Source organism: Macrotis lagotis, chromosome 4 (assembly GCF_037893015.1).
Source record: "Macrotis lagotis isolate mMagLag1 chromosome 4, bilby.v1.9.chrom.fasta, whole genome shotgun sequence".
NCBI lineage: Eukaryota > Metazoa > Chordata > Mammalia > Peramelemorphia > Peramelidae > Macrotis > Macrotis lagotis.
Genome location: NC_133661.1, coordinates 115,652,425 through 115,671,328, shown reverse-complemented (window position 1 = coordinate 115,671,328; position 18,904 = coordinate 115,652,425). Strand labels below are relative to the sequence as shown.

Genomic DNA, 18,904 nt, shown 5'->3' with positions numbered 1-18,904 from the left:
CATGATATTTCAAATGTGCAGGTAAAGCAAGAATACTAGATAAGTTCTCAAGAACTTACAGACCACTTGAAAACAGCTAGATTTTATTCATTGAAACTATTGCTTAGCTAAGCCTCCTTCATCCTGTATTTATGAGGTTCAATTTTTACAAAATACAAGTGTATAATTTTAAATTTATCCCTACTCCATTTCACTATACTAACTTCAGCCCAATGTTCTAGTCTGTCATCTAGTCTGTCTGGATCCTGATTTTGTGATCCAGTTTTGTATTACTTGCCAAGTCTATCAGACATGCAATCCCTATCTTTATCCAAGTCACTGATTAATCAAAATGTAAGCAAGCAGCCTGAAACCAAGCCCAGATTTTGGGGGGGCGAGAGAGGAAGAACTTCACATATAGCTCTTCTTTTATAATGACACTGAAACAATAATGAAGAAAATGCGGAAAAGTGATCTACATAGTTGCACAATTTAGTGAAGTCTGAAATATTAAAGGGTCTTCCCATTAACTAATTCAAAATTCACTGAATTGTACTACTATGTAGACCACATTTCCACATTTTCTTCACAAGAAAACACTTAAGAAATCAGCAAATGTGTTACTAAAATCAACATAAACTAAATTTAAAGTATTTTTCTCACCTACCAGTCTAGTAACACTGTCAAAAAAGAAAATTAAGTTTAAAGATAAACTCCAAATGAATATATATCTTAGACATAAAGGGAAACACAAAGAAATTACTGAAGGAAGAAACTGACTTTCAGATATATGAATAGAAGAGTACATGACTAAACAAGAAATAATAATAATCACAGAAATAAAATGAATACCTTTGATGACAAAAGTTTCTGAACAAATAAAATCAATGTAGCTAAACTAAACAGAGGAAATAAAATAGTTAACTTGGGAAATCTCTAAAGCAAATTTCTCTTGATGTATAAGGAACCGATTCAAATTAATATATACAAGGAACTGATTAATATATAAGGAATCGATTCAAATTAATAAGGATAAGAGGAATTTCTAATTAATAAATGTTCATAAAGAGTACTCCCTGTCCTGTGGATGGGGGGGGGGGAAAGGAGGGAAATAGAAAAATGTGGAACTCAAAAGTCAAAAAAAGATGAATGTTTTAAGCTATCTCAATATAAAATAGAAAAAATAAAATAAAACAACATTCAGAATCTCCTTGAGAGTTTATCTTCTCTTTTAAGCTAATTCATTCTGTAGGATCTGGGGGCTATAATTTGCTATCTATCCTTTTTTTTGGAACATTTTGGAATCTTTTTGCTCTGTCCTCAGTAAATAAACGGTCAGAGATATGAATAGGCATTTCTCAAAAGTAGAAAAAAAAGTTTTCAAATATCATATTTAAAATGCTCCAAAAAACTAATGATAAGAGAAATATAAATTAAAACAACTGAGGTTTCAACTCAGACCCATCAGATTAGCAAAGATGACAAAAGATGATAATGACAATTTGGGGGGGGAGTTGCAAGGCAATGGGGTTTGGTGACTTGCCCAAGGTCATACAGCTAAGTAATTATTAAGCATCTAGGCCAGATTTGAAGTCAAGTCCTCCTGACTCCAGAGCTGGTGCTCTATCCACTATGCCACCTAGCTGCCCCTGATAATGACAATTATTGTAGAAACTATGGAAGAACACACACTTGTTACTGTTCAGTTGTATCTTTTTTGTGTGATCCTATTTGAAGTTTTCTTGGCAAAATTTTCTTGGAATGGTCTGCCATTTCTTTCTCAAGCTCATTTTCCTGATGAGGAAACTGAGAAAAAACATGGTTAAGTGTCTTGCTAGGCAGCCAGGTGGTACAGAGGATAGAACACAAGCCTTAGAGTCAAGAGAACAGGAGTTTAAATCTGCCATCAGACATTTGTCACTCACTAGCTATGAGACCTTGGTTAAGTCACATAACCCTGATTGCCTTGCATCCAGGGCCATCTCCAGTCGTCCTGATCCATATCTGGCCAAGTAAGGCTGGTGATTTAGCACAGCCCTCCTCACTCAAATCTCCCTGAGACATCTTCTGAGGTCATGGTCTTCTTCAAGAATGAAAGACAAACATCAGTGTCTGAGATCATATTTGAACTCAGGAAGATGATTTTTCCTGACTCTATCCCCTGTGCCACCTCACTGGAAAAATAAACACACTAACATACTATCTGCAGATCTGTGAAATAATCTACCATTCTGAAAAGTAATTTAGAACCAATATCCAAAAGTCATTAAAGTGTGCATAGCCTTTGATCTCCTGATATCAAAGAAAGAAGGAAAGGACCTATATACACAGAAATATTTAAAAGGGTACTTTTCTGGTTATAGCAAAGAAATAAAAAAGAAGTAGGTACCCACTGATTGTGAAACAGTTGAACAAATAACGGTAAGTTATCACTGTGACATAAGAAAAGGCAAAAATCCCCTTTATCCTCTCTTCTATAAGGGTCTGGGACTACCTGCATTTTGAATCAAGTTAAGGCACTTAACCTAGCAAAAATATAAATATTATACTCTATACAAAATTCTCCCCACTCTTCTCCTGAGCTTGAGTCTCTTTCATCTTCTTTTGTTCCTCTTCTCCTTTAACAAGTCCTTTCCTTTGGTCTTTCTTCTTCAATCCTTCTCCTCAAATGCTCCAAAATTTCTCCTCAAATTCAAAATCTCTGCCCTCTTCCCAATTCCATAGCCCTCCAGACTGCCTTCAAAATTCCTTCTTTAGTTTGCAACCTTCTCCTGCTCTTCCCACACAAACTCCTTTGACTGAAGCTTAGTTTCAATTATAGCAAGAAATTCATATGGAGGTGGAACAGATCTTCCAATAGGGTATCTAGTCATCACTCAACAAAGATGTTAAAGAGTTTCAACAGTGATGCAGCACTGCTGTTGAATTTCACTGGATTACAAAATAAGCAGTCCACTTAAGATGTGATGTGGAATAGCACTTCCAAATGTTGTAGAGGAGAAAAATAAAATGAGGTATTTGGTCTGGGATTCTAACAAAGATATCCCTTCTACTTAGAAAAGTAGCAAACCTTTGTACAATAGTCTATGAAACTTCACACTTTTCAACATCAGATCCCTCTTCTGTATGAAGTGAAAGGAATTTGGAGATTCAAGAATGAAGAAATAAATATGAAAAGGGAGGGAAGTTAATTTAGATCTGGCCTATGGATTTCAGCTTTCTGGAATCCATAAAAATTACAAAAATTCAGTATCAGAAGAAACATAAACAGCTGAAAGTGTCTGAGCAATTAGATATAAGTTCCATGAAGTTAAAGCTATATTCAATAAGTTTGGGGTGCTTCCTGATCTTGGATTTTTCTTCTTTTTTGTAATTTTTTGTTGTTGTTTTTTTCTTCTGATCTTGGATTCTTGTCTGAAAATGATTTTCTGTATCTGCTTTACTTCTTGGAAGACCATTATCACCATCAACACATTAGAAAATAAAATGAAAAAAACCAAGGTATTTGTTTTATTAGAAAAAAATGTGGATTTTCTCCTATTCAGGACTTTTCGCACTTTAAAGTGGCAAAAATTAACACTTGACCCCTTAAAGTAGTTTATAGATCCATTTGTTAAGAAAAAAATTTTAAAACATTTAAGAGTAGGTTGATAGACTTGTAATTCTTGTCAGAATCATTATCACCATACACTGAATTGTTACTATAAAAGACTCTCTAGGAATTGGAAGGAGCACTGAGTTTGGAGTCAGAAGAACCAGTAGAGCTCTGAAAGATTGTACTTAAAACTGTTACATGTCAAACAAAATTTTATAAACAAACTAGGTTATACACAATGCATCAATGTAAAGCAACAATGTGACTTTAGATATATAACAGCAATTTTAAAGTCCTGCATTTATCTCAATATTCTCAATAAATGTCCTTAAAAAAAGACTAAAACATTTCTACACATACCCATCTCCCTACTTTGTTTTTCCTCTTCTTGAAAAAAAAAAACCAAACAAACCACTGCAGAGTAGGCACAGTCCAGAGAGGAATTCTTGAAGGCAGAACCTTAGGTAATTAAGTCAGTCATATGTAGAAACCAGAGCTCCCTCACAACCACCCTCTCTTCCAAGAAGTAGGTCTGTCCCTAACTCCAGACCCCTCCTCACTCCCATCAGATACCACTCATAAGTCAAAGTAGGGGCATCTGTAATGCAATGTCTCTAGACTCAGACCCTAATGCATCTTTCAAATATCTAGGTCCCAGAAAGCAGTGAAGGGTAGCCCAAGCTGAGTAAGAAGCTATAGTAGCAAAGGGAAGGAGATGGACAAATCCAGCAGCACCTACCGGAAGCCCACTTTTCGGGCATAGTGCAGACAGTTCTCCTTCACATGGGTCTGGAAATAGGCCAAGCGGCACAGTGCTCCACATTCTGGGCAGCAATAAGGAGACTTGTGTGCATGGATGCGCTGGTGGGCACAGAAACTACACTGGTTGGGCAGCATCATCTGACACACCTGACAAGTCTGGAAAAGAAGGGATCACAAAGGTCAGTCATCTGGAGAGAGCTCATGTCCCTGGGTAAATGGATGGGTTTTGACACCATCTGAGGGAAACTAACAAAATAGTAAGTTGGTTGGTCTGGATTTGCCCCTTAGGTCAAATTCTAAATTTCTTCTGTCTTCTAATAGTGCTGCTGGCTCGCTGATCAGGGATAAAACAAGTCTGCACTTCCTATAAGCTGAATGGGGGCAGCTAGGTGGCACAATAGATAGAGCACTTGCCTTGGAGTCTGGGGGATCTGAGATCAAGTTTGACCTCAGATACATATTAATTACCTAGCTGTGTGATTTTGGGCAAGTCATTTAACCACATTGGCTTGCAAAAAAAAAAAGAGTAGTTGAATATCCATATCCAGACAAAGAAAAAACAAAGCAAAACAAAATGAAAAAGATACTACAGAATCTGAATGAATGCTATATTCACCTTTTAAAAATTTCTCTGATGTTTTTCCTTCCTATCCCATGGTTTTCTTTTTCCTTAGTCCTAATTCCTCAAACAGAAAATGACTAATACATAAACATGTTAACCACATAAATGTACATGACAATGTTCACTAGACTGAGGGTGGGAAGGAAGTGTAGAAGAAAGTTCTGTAATATAAACGTGCATGTGGATGAATGTTAGAAAACTTTTATAACATAATTGGAAAAATAAAATATCAATAAATTAAAAGAGTAGTTGAATATAGTTATATTTATAGAGAGATAGATACATACATGTATATCTGTCTAACAAGTTATTTGATAATATATATCTATTCCTAAACCTCTTCTTCCTTTTCCTGTTGGGTTTCATAAAGAACTGAGGCACTGTACTGAATTTAAGACCTAACTGAGCCACTTCGGACCCACGTGAAACTGATAGCTAAAATATCCACAGCATTCTCTTGATCTAAGTATTTGGGGGGGGGGGGACCCATTATATTCTTGTGAGAAAAATGAGGAGATATATGCTAAATGATATTATAATTAGACATATCTGGAACTTGTTAAATGTCTGGACTCAAACGTAGTTCAATGTCAGCTTAGTAGTGGGTTAACAGTTTAGTGTTCCAGAGGTCTGAGATTGGCTATGTGTTTTTTAAAAGCATTTTTAGAAGAAAAAAAAGCATATTTAGCAAGTGTCTTCAATAAAGGCATGAATAGTAAATTTATCATATTCCTAACACATTGGTTAACAGAGTAAGGATCCAAAATTACCATGACAGGCTATGACACTGGGCTGAATCTAGGCAGCTTCAATAGGATCAAATGTAAGGTCTCAATTGATTTCAAAAACATAAGATGAAGAAGCCATAGTTAGACAGCAATTTGTCAGAAAAAAAGGTTAGGAGTTTTAGCAGACAGTAAGCTGGGCAGCTAAATGGTACAGTGGAAACAGTAATGGGCCCAGAGACAAGGAATCTTAAATTTAAATCCAATCTCAGACTCTAGCTGTGTAACCCTGGGCAAGTTACTTAACCTGTCTGCCTCAACTTCCTCTTCTATCAAAGGGGGGTGATAATGGTATCTACCTCTCAGGGTTGTTCTAAGGATCAAATAAGAAAATAATTGTAAAGCCTTCAGCATAATGACTGGTACATAGTAATCACTACACAAAATTTAGTTGATATTATTACTCATTATTCAACAGTATATTGTGCCAAACCAAAAAAGTTATTTCAATCTAAGATTTCATTGAAAGCTAAATCATCTAAGAAAAAGAAAGTGAAAGTCTCAGAGTATTCTGCCCAGGTCAAACAATATCTGCAGCAAATGGGTCAAATTCCAGGCTTAACCAGGTTAAAATGTAATTGGAAAATGTTTTAACAAAATAAAAATTCAACAGGGAATAGATAAAGTTAATTTGTGGTTTTCAAAGTCAATATGTGGCCCTTGTTTCTAATCTGAGATTGATATCACTGATCTAGAACACTGTGTTCAGCCCTGGATACTTCTCTGATAAATTAATGCAAACCTGGAAGATGGCAACTAGAATACTGAAGAAACCAAAGTCATAGCTGAGAAAAATGGGGCTATTTTGCCTAGAGAAAAGGAGACTCAGGGAGGACATGCTGACTGGCTTCAAAGTCTGGAAAGATTCATGTATAAGAGGAATGCAACTTCTTCTTGATCCCAGAATTTCCCAGAACCAGGTGAAAAGAGGCAAATTTAGGTCTGATGTCAAGAAAAAGTTTTCTATCAATTAGAACTTCAGAGTAAAATAGGCTATAGTTTAGAAGCTTTTAACAAAGATTGGAGGACAATTTGTTTCGAGTTTTTCCCCAGATATGAGTTGAAGAAACACTGAATTCCCTTCCAATTATGAAATCTGTGATCTTCCCTACTTAAAGGGGAAAAAGGTTCTTTAATCTTAGTGTCCTCATATCCTATGGTCTGATCTGACCCTATACAGAGTAGGTAATATATTTACTACTTGACTTTTTCCCTTCTCTTCAGACTTCTGTATTAGTTTCTTTTCAATCCAAGGATCTTTCTAGTTTCTATTGTTTGAATATCATTTCTCCCCTTGAAGTTTCCCTAAATCGGTTTTCCTCACACAAGCTTGAAGAAACAGTCAGATGTTCTATAAAAGCTACCCAATTTCTAGATTAAGCAACCACAAAAACCTACAGCTGTGTTGTGTTGGGGTTAGTGTGATCGTCTTGCTCTCTGTCCATCCAGAAGAGCTATCACAGGTATGGTTCAGCCAGAGCCAGAAGAGAAACAGTAGTTGGACCAGCATATGAGACAATAAGATTAATGAATTTACTAATATCCCTGTTCAACCTAAAAGTCTTTGAGTTTTAGGGAAAACATAAAAAAAAGCAGAGATCACTTATGAACTTTGTGGGGAGAAAAATCAAGGCTTTAGAATGATTACATTATCATCATTTGTAAGCCCCCAGAATGGAAGAGGTTATCAACTTACTCCTGCCTCTAATGTTGAGTCTGAATTCCCCCCCCCCCCCCCCCCCACCAAGTACACTGAGTTAACCACCTGCTCTGGACTTGAGATATTCTCTTATGAAACCCAAGTTTAATTCTGATCAGCTTCAGCCTTTAGGTCTTGAGATAGAATCTTCCCTACCTTTGAACAAAGATCAATGATGGACAGAAGAAGAAAAGTGTACACAACAAGTAACAGGCTGGAAAATGTCTCTCAGCAGGAGTTTCCTGGAGGAAACCACACAAACTATTCCTCACAGCTATAATTACTGAATGTCTACCTCTTCCATCAAGGTTCAATTCAGGTGTCCCTTCTATAGGGCCTTCCAGATTCCTTAGTTACTAACTCTCACTCCCATCTACATTTTCTTTATACTAACCTTCTCATATATAGCAGGAGTGGGGAACGTTTAAGTCATAACTTAAAAATTAGCCTGTTATATTTGATCAAACATTTAATTAATTCACCCCTAGAAAGCTCCTAGACTACTGAATTTTGAGTCCTGTCTGTAGACTTGGCAACACCAGATGAAATGATTTTGCAGGCTGTATTCAGCCCATAGGTTAGACATTACCCATCCGTGTGTGTGTGTGTGTGTGTGTGTATTTTAACTCTTCAGAATACTGTAAACTCCTTGAGTGCAGGAATTGTTTCATTTTTGTTTCTATATGTTTTGAATTAAATAGTAAATATTTGTTGTTAAAGGGGGAGACCAAACATATGTCCGCTAAATATCTAGGAGAGGAAAAAAGTAGAAGAAATGAAAGAACTAGGTATCATTACTTTTCTCCCCTCTACTCTACACCTCCCCACCCCCCCCGCCCCACCACTGTACCATACACACTTTGGTTCTGGCTAACCCAGGAAATGTATGGTTTCACTAGAAAAATTAGGGAAGTTTGGTAAATATTTTGGAACAGATAGCTATGGAATGAAGACAGCTTCATCTTATCTTTTCTACTGGGATACACTAACCTCAACTTAGAGTGTAGGGTGAACCCTGTCTAAGGAATGCTCCAGTGAGAAGGGATAAAGGGGAAAAAAAAGGTAGATGAGTGATTAAACATACAATGATACCTATTCATTAAGTGTCCTCATAGTCAATCTAAAACCCTATTTCACAGAGATGCCTGTGATAGGATATCATAGTAATGAACTCATTGAAATTCAAAGAGCTTCTTCCCCAAATCAAATCAAGGACAACTAAGAATATGAAAAAGGTGAAAAAGCAATGCTTCCATGGGTGAAAAGGGAAGTTAATCTGATGAAACCACAGTGAAGAACAGCCACCTGAAAAAAGCCTTTGCCCCAGAGCTAAGAAGACAATAGTTTATATAAATTCTGTTAGCATTCACATAAGATAGGTGCTCCCTTCTCTGAAAAATAGGTATGCCCACTACAAAATTGGAAGACAAAAGAATGATATTTTCACTATTAGGTTGAAAAGTTATTGCAATTATGGGCTGGGGGTGTGTGTGAAAGGAGGGAATGCAGTGAAAGCAGCTGAAATGAGAGGGATGGTCCCTACAGCAAAGATGCTCCATGCTGGTTCTTGGCGACTGAGGCAGTGCTCATGATACTACACCTGTCACATCAAAAACTCCTGGAGTGGAGTAGTACTACTAATCTTAAATAAGTAGGATAGAAACAGTTAACCAACCTGAACTTATAATTTACTCCAGAGATGTTCCTCAATCACACAGAGGTGACTTTTCCCAATAAAAGCCAAATATATTAGGATATTCTAAAGTCATTCTAAAGCCTCGATTTTCTCCCCACAAAGGTTCATAAACCAAGATTACGTGCCTATCTGCTTGGTCCTGCAGCCTTTATTCACACATTTATTGCAAATGCGCCAGGAAGCCTAACTTGCAGAGTTTACTTACCAGCCCTTCAGTCTCCTCGGCCGTCCTCTGGTAATGAGAAGCCAGGGCTATATAATCCTGTACTTGTTTGTTACATTCAAGACACTTGGCCCCATACCGGACAAGTCTTAGCGGGTCTGGATAGAGCGGCATCACAGGAGCAGCAGAGCTGATGCTCCCAGGAACTGAACTGGCTTTAGGGGAGGCAGGGCGAGGCTGGGGTGCTGGTGCTGGGGAGTTGGTAGGGGACTGTGAAAACATTTGGTCTGCAGAGATGGGTTTCATGAGCAGCTGGGAGCACTGCATAACAAGTCCCTTGCTCTTATGGTCACGGGCATGTTTTAAGAGGCTGCACCTGTTGTAGAAGAGCAGGGTCTTCGAGCACTGGGTACACAGAACCTCAATGTGGACACTCCGCCGGCCATAGTGCTGGCTCAGGCTCTTCTCTAAGGCAAATGAATCCCCACACTCCAGGCAGGAATAACCACTGGATGGCAATCGAATCTTGCTGTCAGCAGGGGGGTTGAGATTTGGGGCATAGATGGGCACAGGATTGGCACCATGGAGAACTTTATTAAAGACCTCCACAACCACAGGAGCAGCCTTTTTCACCTGATGGACAAGAGACACTGACATCTGTGTTAGCTGGGACTGGCTCCGCCTCTGCACAGTAGACTTTGCAGTGACAGATGCAGCAACACTATGGGGTACCAAGTTCAGGTTTGCCAGATGCACAGCTTTGGGGAGGAGATTTGCAGGGGCCACAGGAGTTGCCGGCACTGTCGAGTTTTGCTGCTGTTGCTTCTTGCTCTGCTGAGAGACTACAGGTGTCCCCTTGGTAACTCTGTTACTGGAGCTTAGGCAAGGTGATAAAATTTCATTGGGCTTGCCCAAGCTTTCATCTCCTTTCCCATCATCCTGGGGGCTCTTTGCATCCACAACAGACCCTGAGAAAAGGTCGTCTGCAGTTTGGGTAGAAATACTACAAGTCTCACACTCTGGCAAGTCCTTTGGTGCCACCAAAGGCGAGAATCTAACACTGGTCTCCTCTGCAGTGGCACTTCCCATGGGGGACCCAACTGGAGATTTACTCAGGTCATCTGGGTCTGGCAAGATGCTTGTGACAGTTCTCTTAATTTCCCCTGATGATGTCTTAATGGTTTTGATTCTCACTTTGGGAATTGCTGGTGGGGAGCTGGCTGCCACTGATGGGGATCCTTTGCCACTGCTATCACTGCAGATGCTCCGAGGGCTATCTGGGGGTTTGATGCTCTTTTTTGTGGTCTCTGTTGGGCTTCTGGGACTCTTTGGTGATTTGGGTATTTTGGGGCTACCCTTAGAGCCTTCTCTAATAGGCCCTAAATGTTCTTTTGTAATACTAGCCTTATCATCCTTTGAAATACCTGCCACTTTTTTGGCCTGAAGGGCCACCAAAGCTGCAACACAAGAGGACAACTTAGAATGAGCTGGTTTAAGGCGCTGACGTGGAGGAACTGATGAGCAAATACTCAGCTCAGGAACAAGACCTTTGGAGTCCCCAGTTTTATTGCTAGGGACATTATTAAATGCCAGAGCTTCTCCAAAGAACTCATCTTCATCTACCAATTCTTTCTTACATTCTACCACTTTCTCAATGGTTTGATCATGTTCCTTTTCACCAGCAACCAGATCACTTTCCTGGTGGTCCTGGAGTTCCATCTTTTCTTCCTTCTTGCAATAGTGATCAAACATACTCAGTTCTGGAACAGGAAATTTTCCAAGCACTTCCAGAGCTGAAGTCCCTGTGGGGATGTATACAGATGATGGGGGAAAGTAAGGACTTTCAGAATGCTTCTGTTTCTCTCCAAATCCATTGTCTTTGAGAGTATCATCCGGCTCTGGACTAGAGATAGGGCTGAACTGGCTAAATGTTGGTAAAGGCTCTGACTTGGGTGGGTCCAACTTGTCAGAGTAACTCCTACCATTATCTCCATTCATAAAACTAGAATCAAATTTCCCATAGTTGTGTCCCAGGCCATGGGGATCTGGGGGAAGTTCAGGACCCCGGAATCCATTATGTAATAGGCTAGGGCTAATGTGGCCCTTCTCTGCTTCAAATGATTCCTGACGACTGGTATTCTTAACAATGACGCTCACAGCTGGGGCATCAGGAGCTGACCCTGAATGGGTCAAGGGCACACCTTCATCCATACACATTCCTGCTGGTTTCAGAGGACTCTCATTCTCCTCACTGGTGGCCTGGATTGCCTCCTTGGCATCAAGGCTGGTTGGGTCTGGGATGTCAAAGGCAGCCAAAAGGTCATCAAAATCTGGGGTTTTCATGTCCCCCATGACTGAATACTGGAGGCCAGCTATAACATAAATAAAAAATGAAGTTAGCTTTTGCTTCAATGGTTAGAATCACTCTAGATAATGATACTTGAACATCTAATTAGAACATATTAGTAAACAACCCCTCAACAAGGTTGAGTAATTAAGAGACAACAATTTCACTTTTATGGAATTCCATTTCCTAGGGAATGAGGGGCAGGGAGAAAATATTTTTATTTTTAAAATGGATCCTGAATCCAAAAGGAAGGTTGTTAAGTCTGAGACTTGACTAAAGGCCACTCATACTCTTAATTTCCTGTTTTCTCAAGGTGATTCAAATTCTAATATGAAATCACTCCTTCAATTCAAAGCAATACATAACTCCAATCTTAAAAAAATCTATAATACAGTAACTTCTTTTATTAAGAAAAAACTGGCTATTTTAAAACAAGCTATTGATAATCATGTCCTAGTTTATTCTTATTAATTACATCAAGAGACGGGTGACATAGCATAGTTGGTGAGAATTTGGTTTCAAGTCAGAATGAGTGGGGATTAAGTCCTGTCTCAGAAACACACTGACTATAAGATCTAGGTGAAGTAATTTGCTTTCAACAAACTTTAACTATAACAAAATTACCAAGACTGTGCAACTAAGATTGAAGATCTACAGTGGGAGAGCATTTTTCTTTCAGAAAAACTCCAAACACCAAGAAATCATATGACTAATTATATTCTCACCTAAGTTCAATACTGAAAGAATTTGTTATTCATATTCAACAAATTATCTTCACAGTAACACAATATTCTAGGTACTTTTCCCCCCACTAAGTAGAAATTCTAAGTAGAATACTTCTGGTTTCATTCAGAATGATCTGTATGTAAAAGTTTACAAAAATAAGTAGCAAAGGCAGCTAGGTAAGAGCAATGGATAAAGCATCGGCCCTGGAGTCAGAAGTACCTGAGTTCAAATCCAGATTCAGACACTTGATAAATGCCTAGCCGTGTGACCTTGGACAAGTCACCTAAACCCATTTTCTTAAAGAAAAATTGAAAAATTGGGAAAAAGTAGCAAAATGGCTATGTGTGTGTGTGTGTATGTGTGCACATATACATACATACATACATACATATGAGATCTCCAGTTTTCAGGACTAATCAGAATGTGTGTCTGTGTGTGTGTGTGTGTGTATTTTGAGCATTTTCATTTAGAAGAATACTATATTTGTAGTTAGAAGTCCTGGCTTCAAATTTCAGCTTTACTTCCTATGTAATAAGGTCCCCTTCCTTTTCTAAATCTCATTATTCTAGCCTGTAAAATGAAAAAATTATACTGGATGTTACCTTTCAATTCTTAGTCTATGATCCTACTCTTGGCCTTTTAAAAAATCTTTCCAAGCTAAGTAGTCTAATACTACTCAAAGTCCTCAGCTACTAAGGTTAAGAATTCAACTATTCAAAAAAAGAATCCTGGGAAAACTAAGAGGTGGTGTGGCAGAAAAGTAGGCATAGTCTAATATCTCATACCTTATATCTAATTCAAATGGATACATAACTTAGATATAAAGGATGATGTCATAAACAAATTATGGGAGCAGGGTAGAAATTGCATTTCAGATATATGTATGAGGAAGAGTTTACGACTAAATATTATGGTATAAAGAACATCCTAGAAAATGAAATGGAAAGTTCTGATGAAATAAAATTTAAGAGTTTTTGCATAAATAAAATCAATGGAGCTAAGCTAAAATTAGAAGAAAAACATGGGGGTGGGGTGGGGAGAGAAACCTCTGCAGCAAACTTTTTTTCTGAAAAAGGGTACATTTCCAAGATATATAAGGAACTGATTCAACTTTATAAGAAAAGGCATTCCTCAATAGAGAAATATCAAAAGATATGAAACCAGATAGATTTCTAAGAAAGAATTCCAAGCTATCCATAGCTATATGAAAAAGTACTTCAGATCACCAATGATTGGAAAAATGAAAATTAAAGCACCTTTTGAGGGTCTCTAAATTGACAAAGAAGAAAATTATAAATGTTGGAGGGGATGAGGTAAAACAGGTATATTAACACACACTGTTGACAGAGTTGTGTAATGATCCAGCATTATTGAAAAATAATATGAAGGGGCGGCTAGGTGGTGCAGTGGATAAAGCACCGGCCCTGGAGTCAGGAGTACCTGGGTTTAAATCCAGTCTCAGACACTTAATAATTACCTAGCTGTGTGGCCTTGGGCAAGCCACTTAACCCCATTTGCCTTGCAAAAACCTAAAAAATAATAATAATATGGAACTCTGATCCAAAAGTTACTTAAAAATAGAACATACTTTAAGCCTAGCAATACCTTTCAATAGACCAATACTCTAAAAAGAACAAAGGAAAAAAAGCTGTCCCCCGTGTACAAAAACATTTATAGCAGTGAGAGTGTGTGTGTGTGTGTGTGTGTGTGTGTGATGGTAAAGAACTGAAAAACAAGATGTCCATTAACTGAAAAATGGCTGAACAAAATGTGGTATATGAATGTAACAAAATAACAGTGTACTCTTAAGAAATAGTAAAAAGGGGGTAGCTAGGTGGCGTAGTGGATAAAGCACCGGCCTTGGAGTCAGGAGTACCTGGGTTCAAATCCAGTCTCAGACACTTAATAATTTCCTAGCTGTGTGGCCTTGTGCAAGCCACTTAACCTAATTTGTCTTGCAAAAACCTTAAAAAAAAATAGTAAAAAGGTTCAGAGAAACCTGGGAAGACTTGTGTATCAATCATTAAACATTTATTAAGCACCTTCTTTCTAATAATAATAATAATGGCTAACGTTTATATAACACCTATTTATGTGTTAAAAGCACATTACCAATATTATCCCATTTGATCTTCACAAGAGTCCTGAGAGGTAGACACTATTATTACCCATACTTTATAGATGAGGAAACTCATATTAAATGACTTGCTAAGGTCATATAGGTAGTTAGTGCCTAAAGTTAAATTTGAATTCAAGATTTACTGAACCCAGGTCCAGTACTCTTATCTACCACACCACCTGGGAGGGTGAACTATGTAGAACCAGAATAATTTATGCAAATGGAAACATTATAAAAACAAATTAATTATGAAACACTTAAGAACTCTCATCCAACTAATTACCAAGCAGGATTCCTGAGGACAAGTGATGAAGCATGCTACCTGCAGACACAGAGGTGGGTAGCATGAATTCAAGATACAGAATGAAAAATTTTTAAACATAGCCAATGAGGGACTTTGTTTGACTTGGCTCTGCATATTTGTTATGAGGGTTTAGTTTTAAGCTTTTTTTACTGGGGTGGGGGGGAAGTGAAAGAAATAATAATTTTTGTTAAATGAAAAGAAACAAAATTAAGTTTTAAAAACCTCTCTAATGCAAGAAGTTATACCTGTTTTAATATGATTTTTAAGGAAAAAATGAAAGAACTTAAAAAAGTGAATGTATAAACAAATTAGGCTATATGAATGAAATAGACTATTTTTTCCACCATAAGAAAGGACAAAATTTGACAAGACATGTATGAACTAATGTAGAACTAGAGAATGATTTATACAATAATCACAAAAAAATAAGACAACATTGATAAACTTCAAAATAGATGACACAGTAAACAATCAGATCTTTAATACAGGTCCCTGCCTCCTGACAGTAAATTACAGGAAAAAAATTTTCAGATATGACTCATTAATTTATTGTAGGGGAATATTCTATTGGGCAAAAAGTGACTGTGATATTAAAAAAAATTTAAAAAGAAAAATCATGGAACTGTTCATATAGAGGAAACCTTTATTCCCAAGGGGACAAATGACTAGGATCCACATTTATAGCAATCCTAAGATTGGCTGCCTCTAAGTTTCAGCAGTTAAAAAAAGCTATGTCATTACCTGTAAACCAGTCAATACGGCATCATAAATTCCACCTAAGTTCATATATTTTAAGACCAAATTTAAGATGAAAATCTATTTGAATATAGGAGAATGAAGTAAAAGGCAGGTTCTACAAAGAGAGTAAGACCAAGGAAAGAATTATGTGATGCAAATCCTACAGAACTGAAAGATTTTTTTTCCTTCAGATTTTAAAGAACACATAATACAATATGTAAAAATGTTGGGAAAAGACCATCTTGGGGAGCCTTGAGCAAGTGAGGTCTATTTTTTTCTCCCAATTTTCTCCAAGACAAGAAAATGGAGGGGGAGAGAGAGAGAGAGAGAGAGAGAGAGAGAGAGAGAGACAGAGAGAGAGAGAGAGAGGCAAAGCAGTATTGAGAAAGGTAGCATTCTTACTGCAAAGATGATACAGAAACTTGAGGTTCCTAGGAAAAAGAACAATTAGAGATAATGATCAGTTGCTAAGGAAATTAAAGGGAAGAGCAGGACAATTCTGACTATTAAACAGTAGAAAGCATTGTAAGGATTTTTAATTGCAAAGCTGATACCTAGTATCCAGAGTATGAGCTTAAGCTGGACATAAACCCTAAATGGCTTTAAATTCTAAGAAATGGGTCAGTGTTAAAGCAAGTGGAGTTAAATTAAGCAATAATTAATAATTGGATTTAAGCAAAAATATCTGGTAACTACAAGTTTAAACTACCTCTAAATTGTATATGGTATTGTTTAACAGAAGAAATTAAAAATCTGTACCTATACAATTTTAAATAAAGTTATATTTTTATTGTTAAAAACTATTAAGTAGGTCTGGGCTACATATCCTTTTTCTTCCAGTTATGCACATCTACCTATGCACAGGTTAATAATGTAAGGATACTTCAAGTCATCCAAACTTGTGACAAATATTCAACCTTTATAAGACTGAATTTGTAAATCTAAAGTTTCAAATGAAGGCAAACATTGGAGGAACAGAATTAAATTCTACTTTCTGTCAGGAGTGAAGAAACAAAAGAAATCCATCATCTAAGTTACTGAAGAAAGGGAACAGAACTGAAGGGAAATGCAAAACAAGCACAACAAAAGTAAATAACCCACTGGGAACTAAACAACTTATTTTTAAATACACTTTGCACAAATGGAAGTAACAAATCATGAAAATCAGTGGAACCACTTTTGCAAAAATTACAATCAGAAAAGAAAAGGAATTACCAGGTTACAATGAAGTCTTTAAAATAGTTTAGGAGCTATTAATTTATATTTTAAAATTGTTGTAACAAGATGGAGTCTTGTTTTTTCTGGTGTATTTGTAAGCAGGCAATGCTGATCACAGAATGGCTTTTGACTCTGTATTAGTTGAATACTCCAGTATGTGCTCCACAATCAACTCTTGTGTCTTGTGTATCATTAATTCCCCTTTCCAGATATAAAAAGAAATGATAGAAATCTTTTGTTAGTTATCTAAGATCATATAGTGAGAAAGTAGCAAATCTGAACCCACATCATTTCACTTTCTTGCAGATATCTTTAAGTAAAATTAAACCTGAGCTCTTAATGCCCAGCTTTATTATTGAGATTTTGGAAAAATAACATCCTCTCTGGGCCTTGGATTCATATTCTTTAAAAGATAAAGCAAGAGGTAATGTGCCCTTCAGGTTTAAATTTTTATAACTCTACCTTTAGCTATAGCAGGTTTGAAAGAAGGAAGGGAACTAAAATGATAAAGGAGATATACTTCATTTTAAGGGAAAAAAAACCACAACAACCCCCCCAACCCTCTATATTCTAGAAGGGTCAAAAAGGAAAGGGAGCTATTTTAAAAATTATAAAATAAATGAATAAAGTAAATAAACTTGCTCAAATCCCAAAACATTAGAAAAGGAAGACATCTTTTAGAGATGGAAATAAATTATTTTTAATAAATAAAAGTATAATTGGCAGCAAATTTATGGAAACTTGTTGCCCTAAGAAGAGATAAAGGTTAAAAATATAATTGTAATAATGTCATAAGAACTTGAAATTAGATTTTTTAAAACTTAAGTCAAATTCTACTGATTTCAAATTTTTGTTAATCTTAGTTTACTGGTTTAATAAGCTTGGAGGATTTTTGGCAACATTTAGTTGTTCCTAGTTAGAGCAAGAGGAAATCTGAAAGGCCTATAGGGAGCTATGACAGATGACAGTAAGAATGAAGGAAAGAATTTGTATTAAAAAAAGCAAAAGTTAGGGGTGGCTAGGTGGAGCAATGGATAGAGCAAGCAGCCCTGGAGTCAGGAGTACCTGAGCTCAAATCCAGCCTCAGACACTTAATAATTACCTAGCTGTGTGGCCTTGGGCAAACCACTTAACCCCATTTGCCTTGCTAAAAAAAAAAAAAAAAAAAAAAAAAGTTGTTCAATACTTCCAACAGTGCAATAATGTAAGATCTTGTCCCCTTTATAATCCCATATAATAATAATTTATGCTCATTAATAACAGGCCTATATCAATGTTTTATGTTTATTAAGGCAAGGGACAGTAATTAATTTTAAAATTCAAGCACTAAACGGTGTGGTGTTAAACAAAGAAAAATGGACTTGCAGTTAGAAATAAGCTCTCTAATTTTGGCTCTGACACTTAACTCACTACATGACCTTGGGCATATCACACTTCACCACTGTAGGTCAGTTTCTTCCTCTGTAAAATCAAAAGGTTATTTAGATTTTGACTAACAGCCCATCTATCTCAACTGTCCTATCTTTTCAAGATTTACAGTACCTTATTCCAGCTCTAAAATTCTAAACTATTTTAAAGGAAAATAAACAATTCCAAATTGTTTTCTAGAAGGGTTGGTCTGATCAACTTTTATAAGACTATTTTCCCACAATTTCTCCTATATTAATGATTACCAAATTTTATCACATTTGTTAATTTGCTGAGTGTGAGGTAAAATCTCAGAGTTGTTTTGATTTATATTCTCCTTATTAATAACCACTAGTATTCTTTCATATGTTGTTAATTCATTTTCAATTTTTTAGAAGAATTTTGTTAAAAGAAATATTTGATCTAAAGATTTTTCCTGGTTGAATGTTCCCCTTCTCAACCAGGTTGTATAAAGAGACAGATAAAGGTTAGTTGGGAACACCACGAAAAGGTGTGGTCAGGAAACTGATTGGATTGGCTAGACAGAGATATAAATCTAGATGAAGATATAAGATTTGTTTTCCAATCTAGACAAAGTTGAATTGATTTCTATGCTTATAACACTGGTAGTTAATTCCCTCCCTATATGGTCAGATCTCCTCTGATTCGATTCTCACACTCATGAGCACTTGTAGTGTGGTGTGTCTCCTGACTGTTTCATCTGTTTCAGGTACAGTTTCACAT

The 18,904-nt window shown here is 36.8% G+C and overlaps 1 protein-coding gene across 11 annotated transcripts in view; it reads right to left on the bottom strand.

Moving 5' to 3' along the window:
• Nucleotides 1-18,904, bottom strand: part of ZNF592 (zinc finger protein 592) — a 67,343-nt gene that overhangs the window by 12,661 nt on the left and 35,778 nt on the right. For all 11 annotated transcript variants that reach the window (XM_074233930.1, XM_074233935.1, XM_074233931.1 and 8 more), the window contains 2 exons: nt 9,344-11,673; nt 4,314-4,492 (listed from right to left, as the gene is read on the bottom strand). In XM_074233930.1, coding sequence (XP_074090031.1) covers nt 4,314-4,492; nt 9,344-11,653 — 2,489 coding nt within the window. In that variant the 5' untranslated portion in view covers nt 11,654-11,673. The remainder of the gene's footprint in view (nt 1-4,313; nt 4,493-9,343; nt 11,674-18,904) is intronic.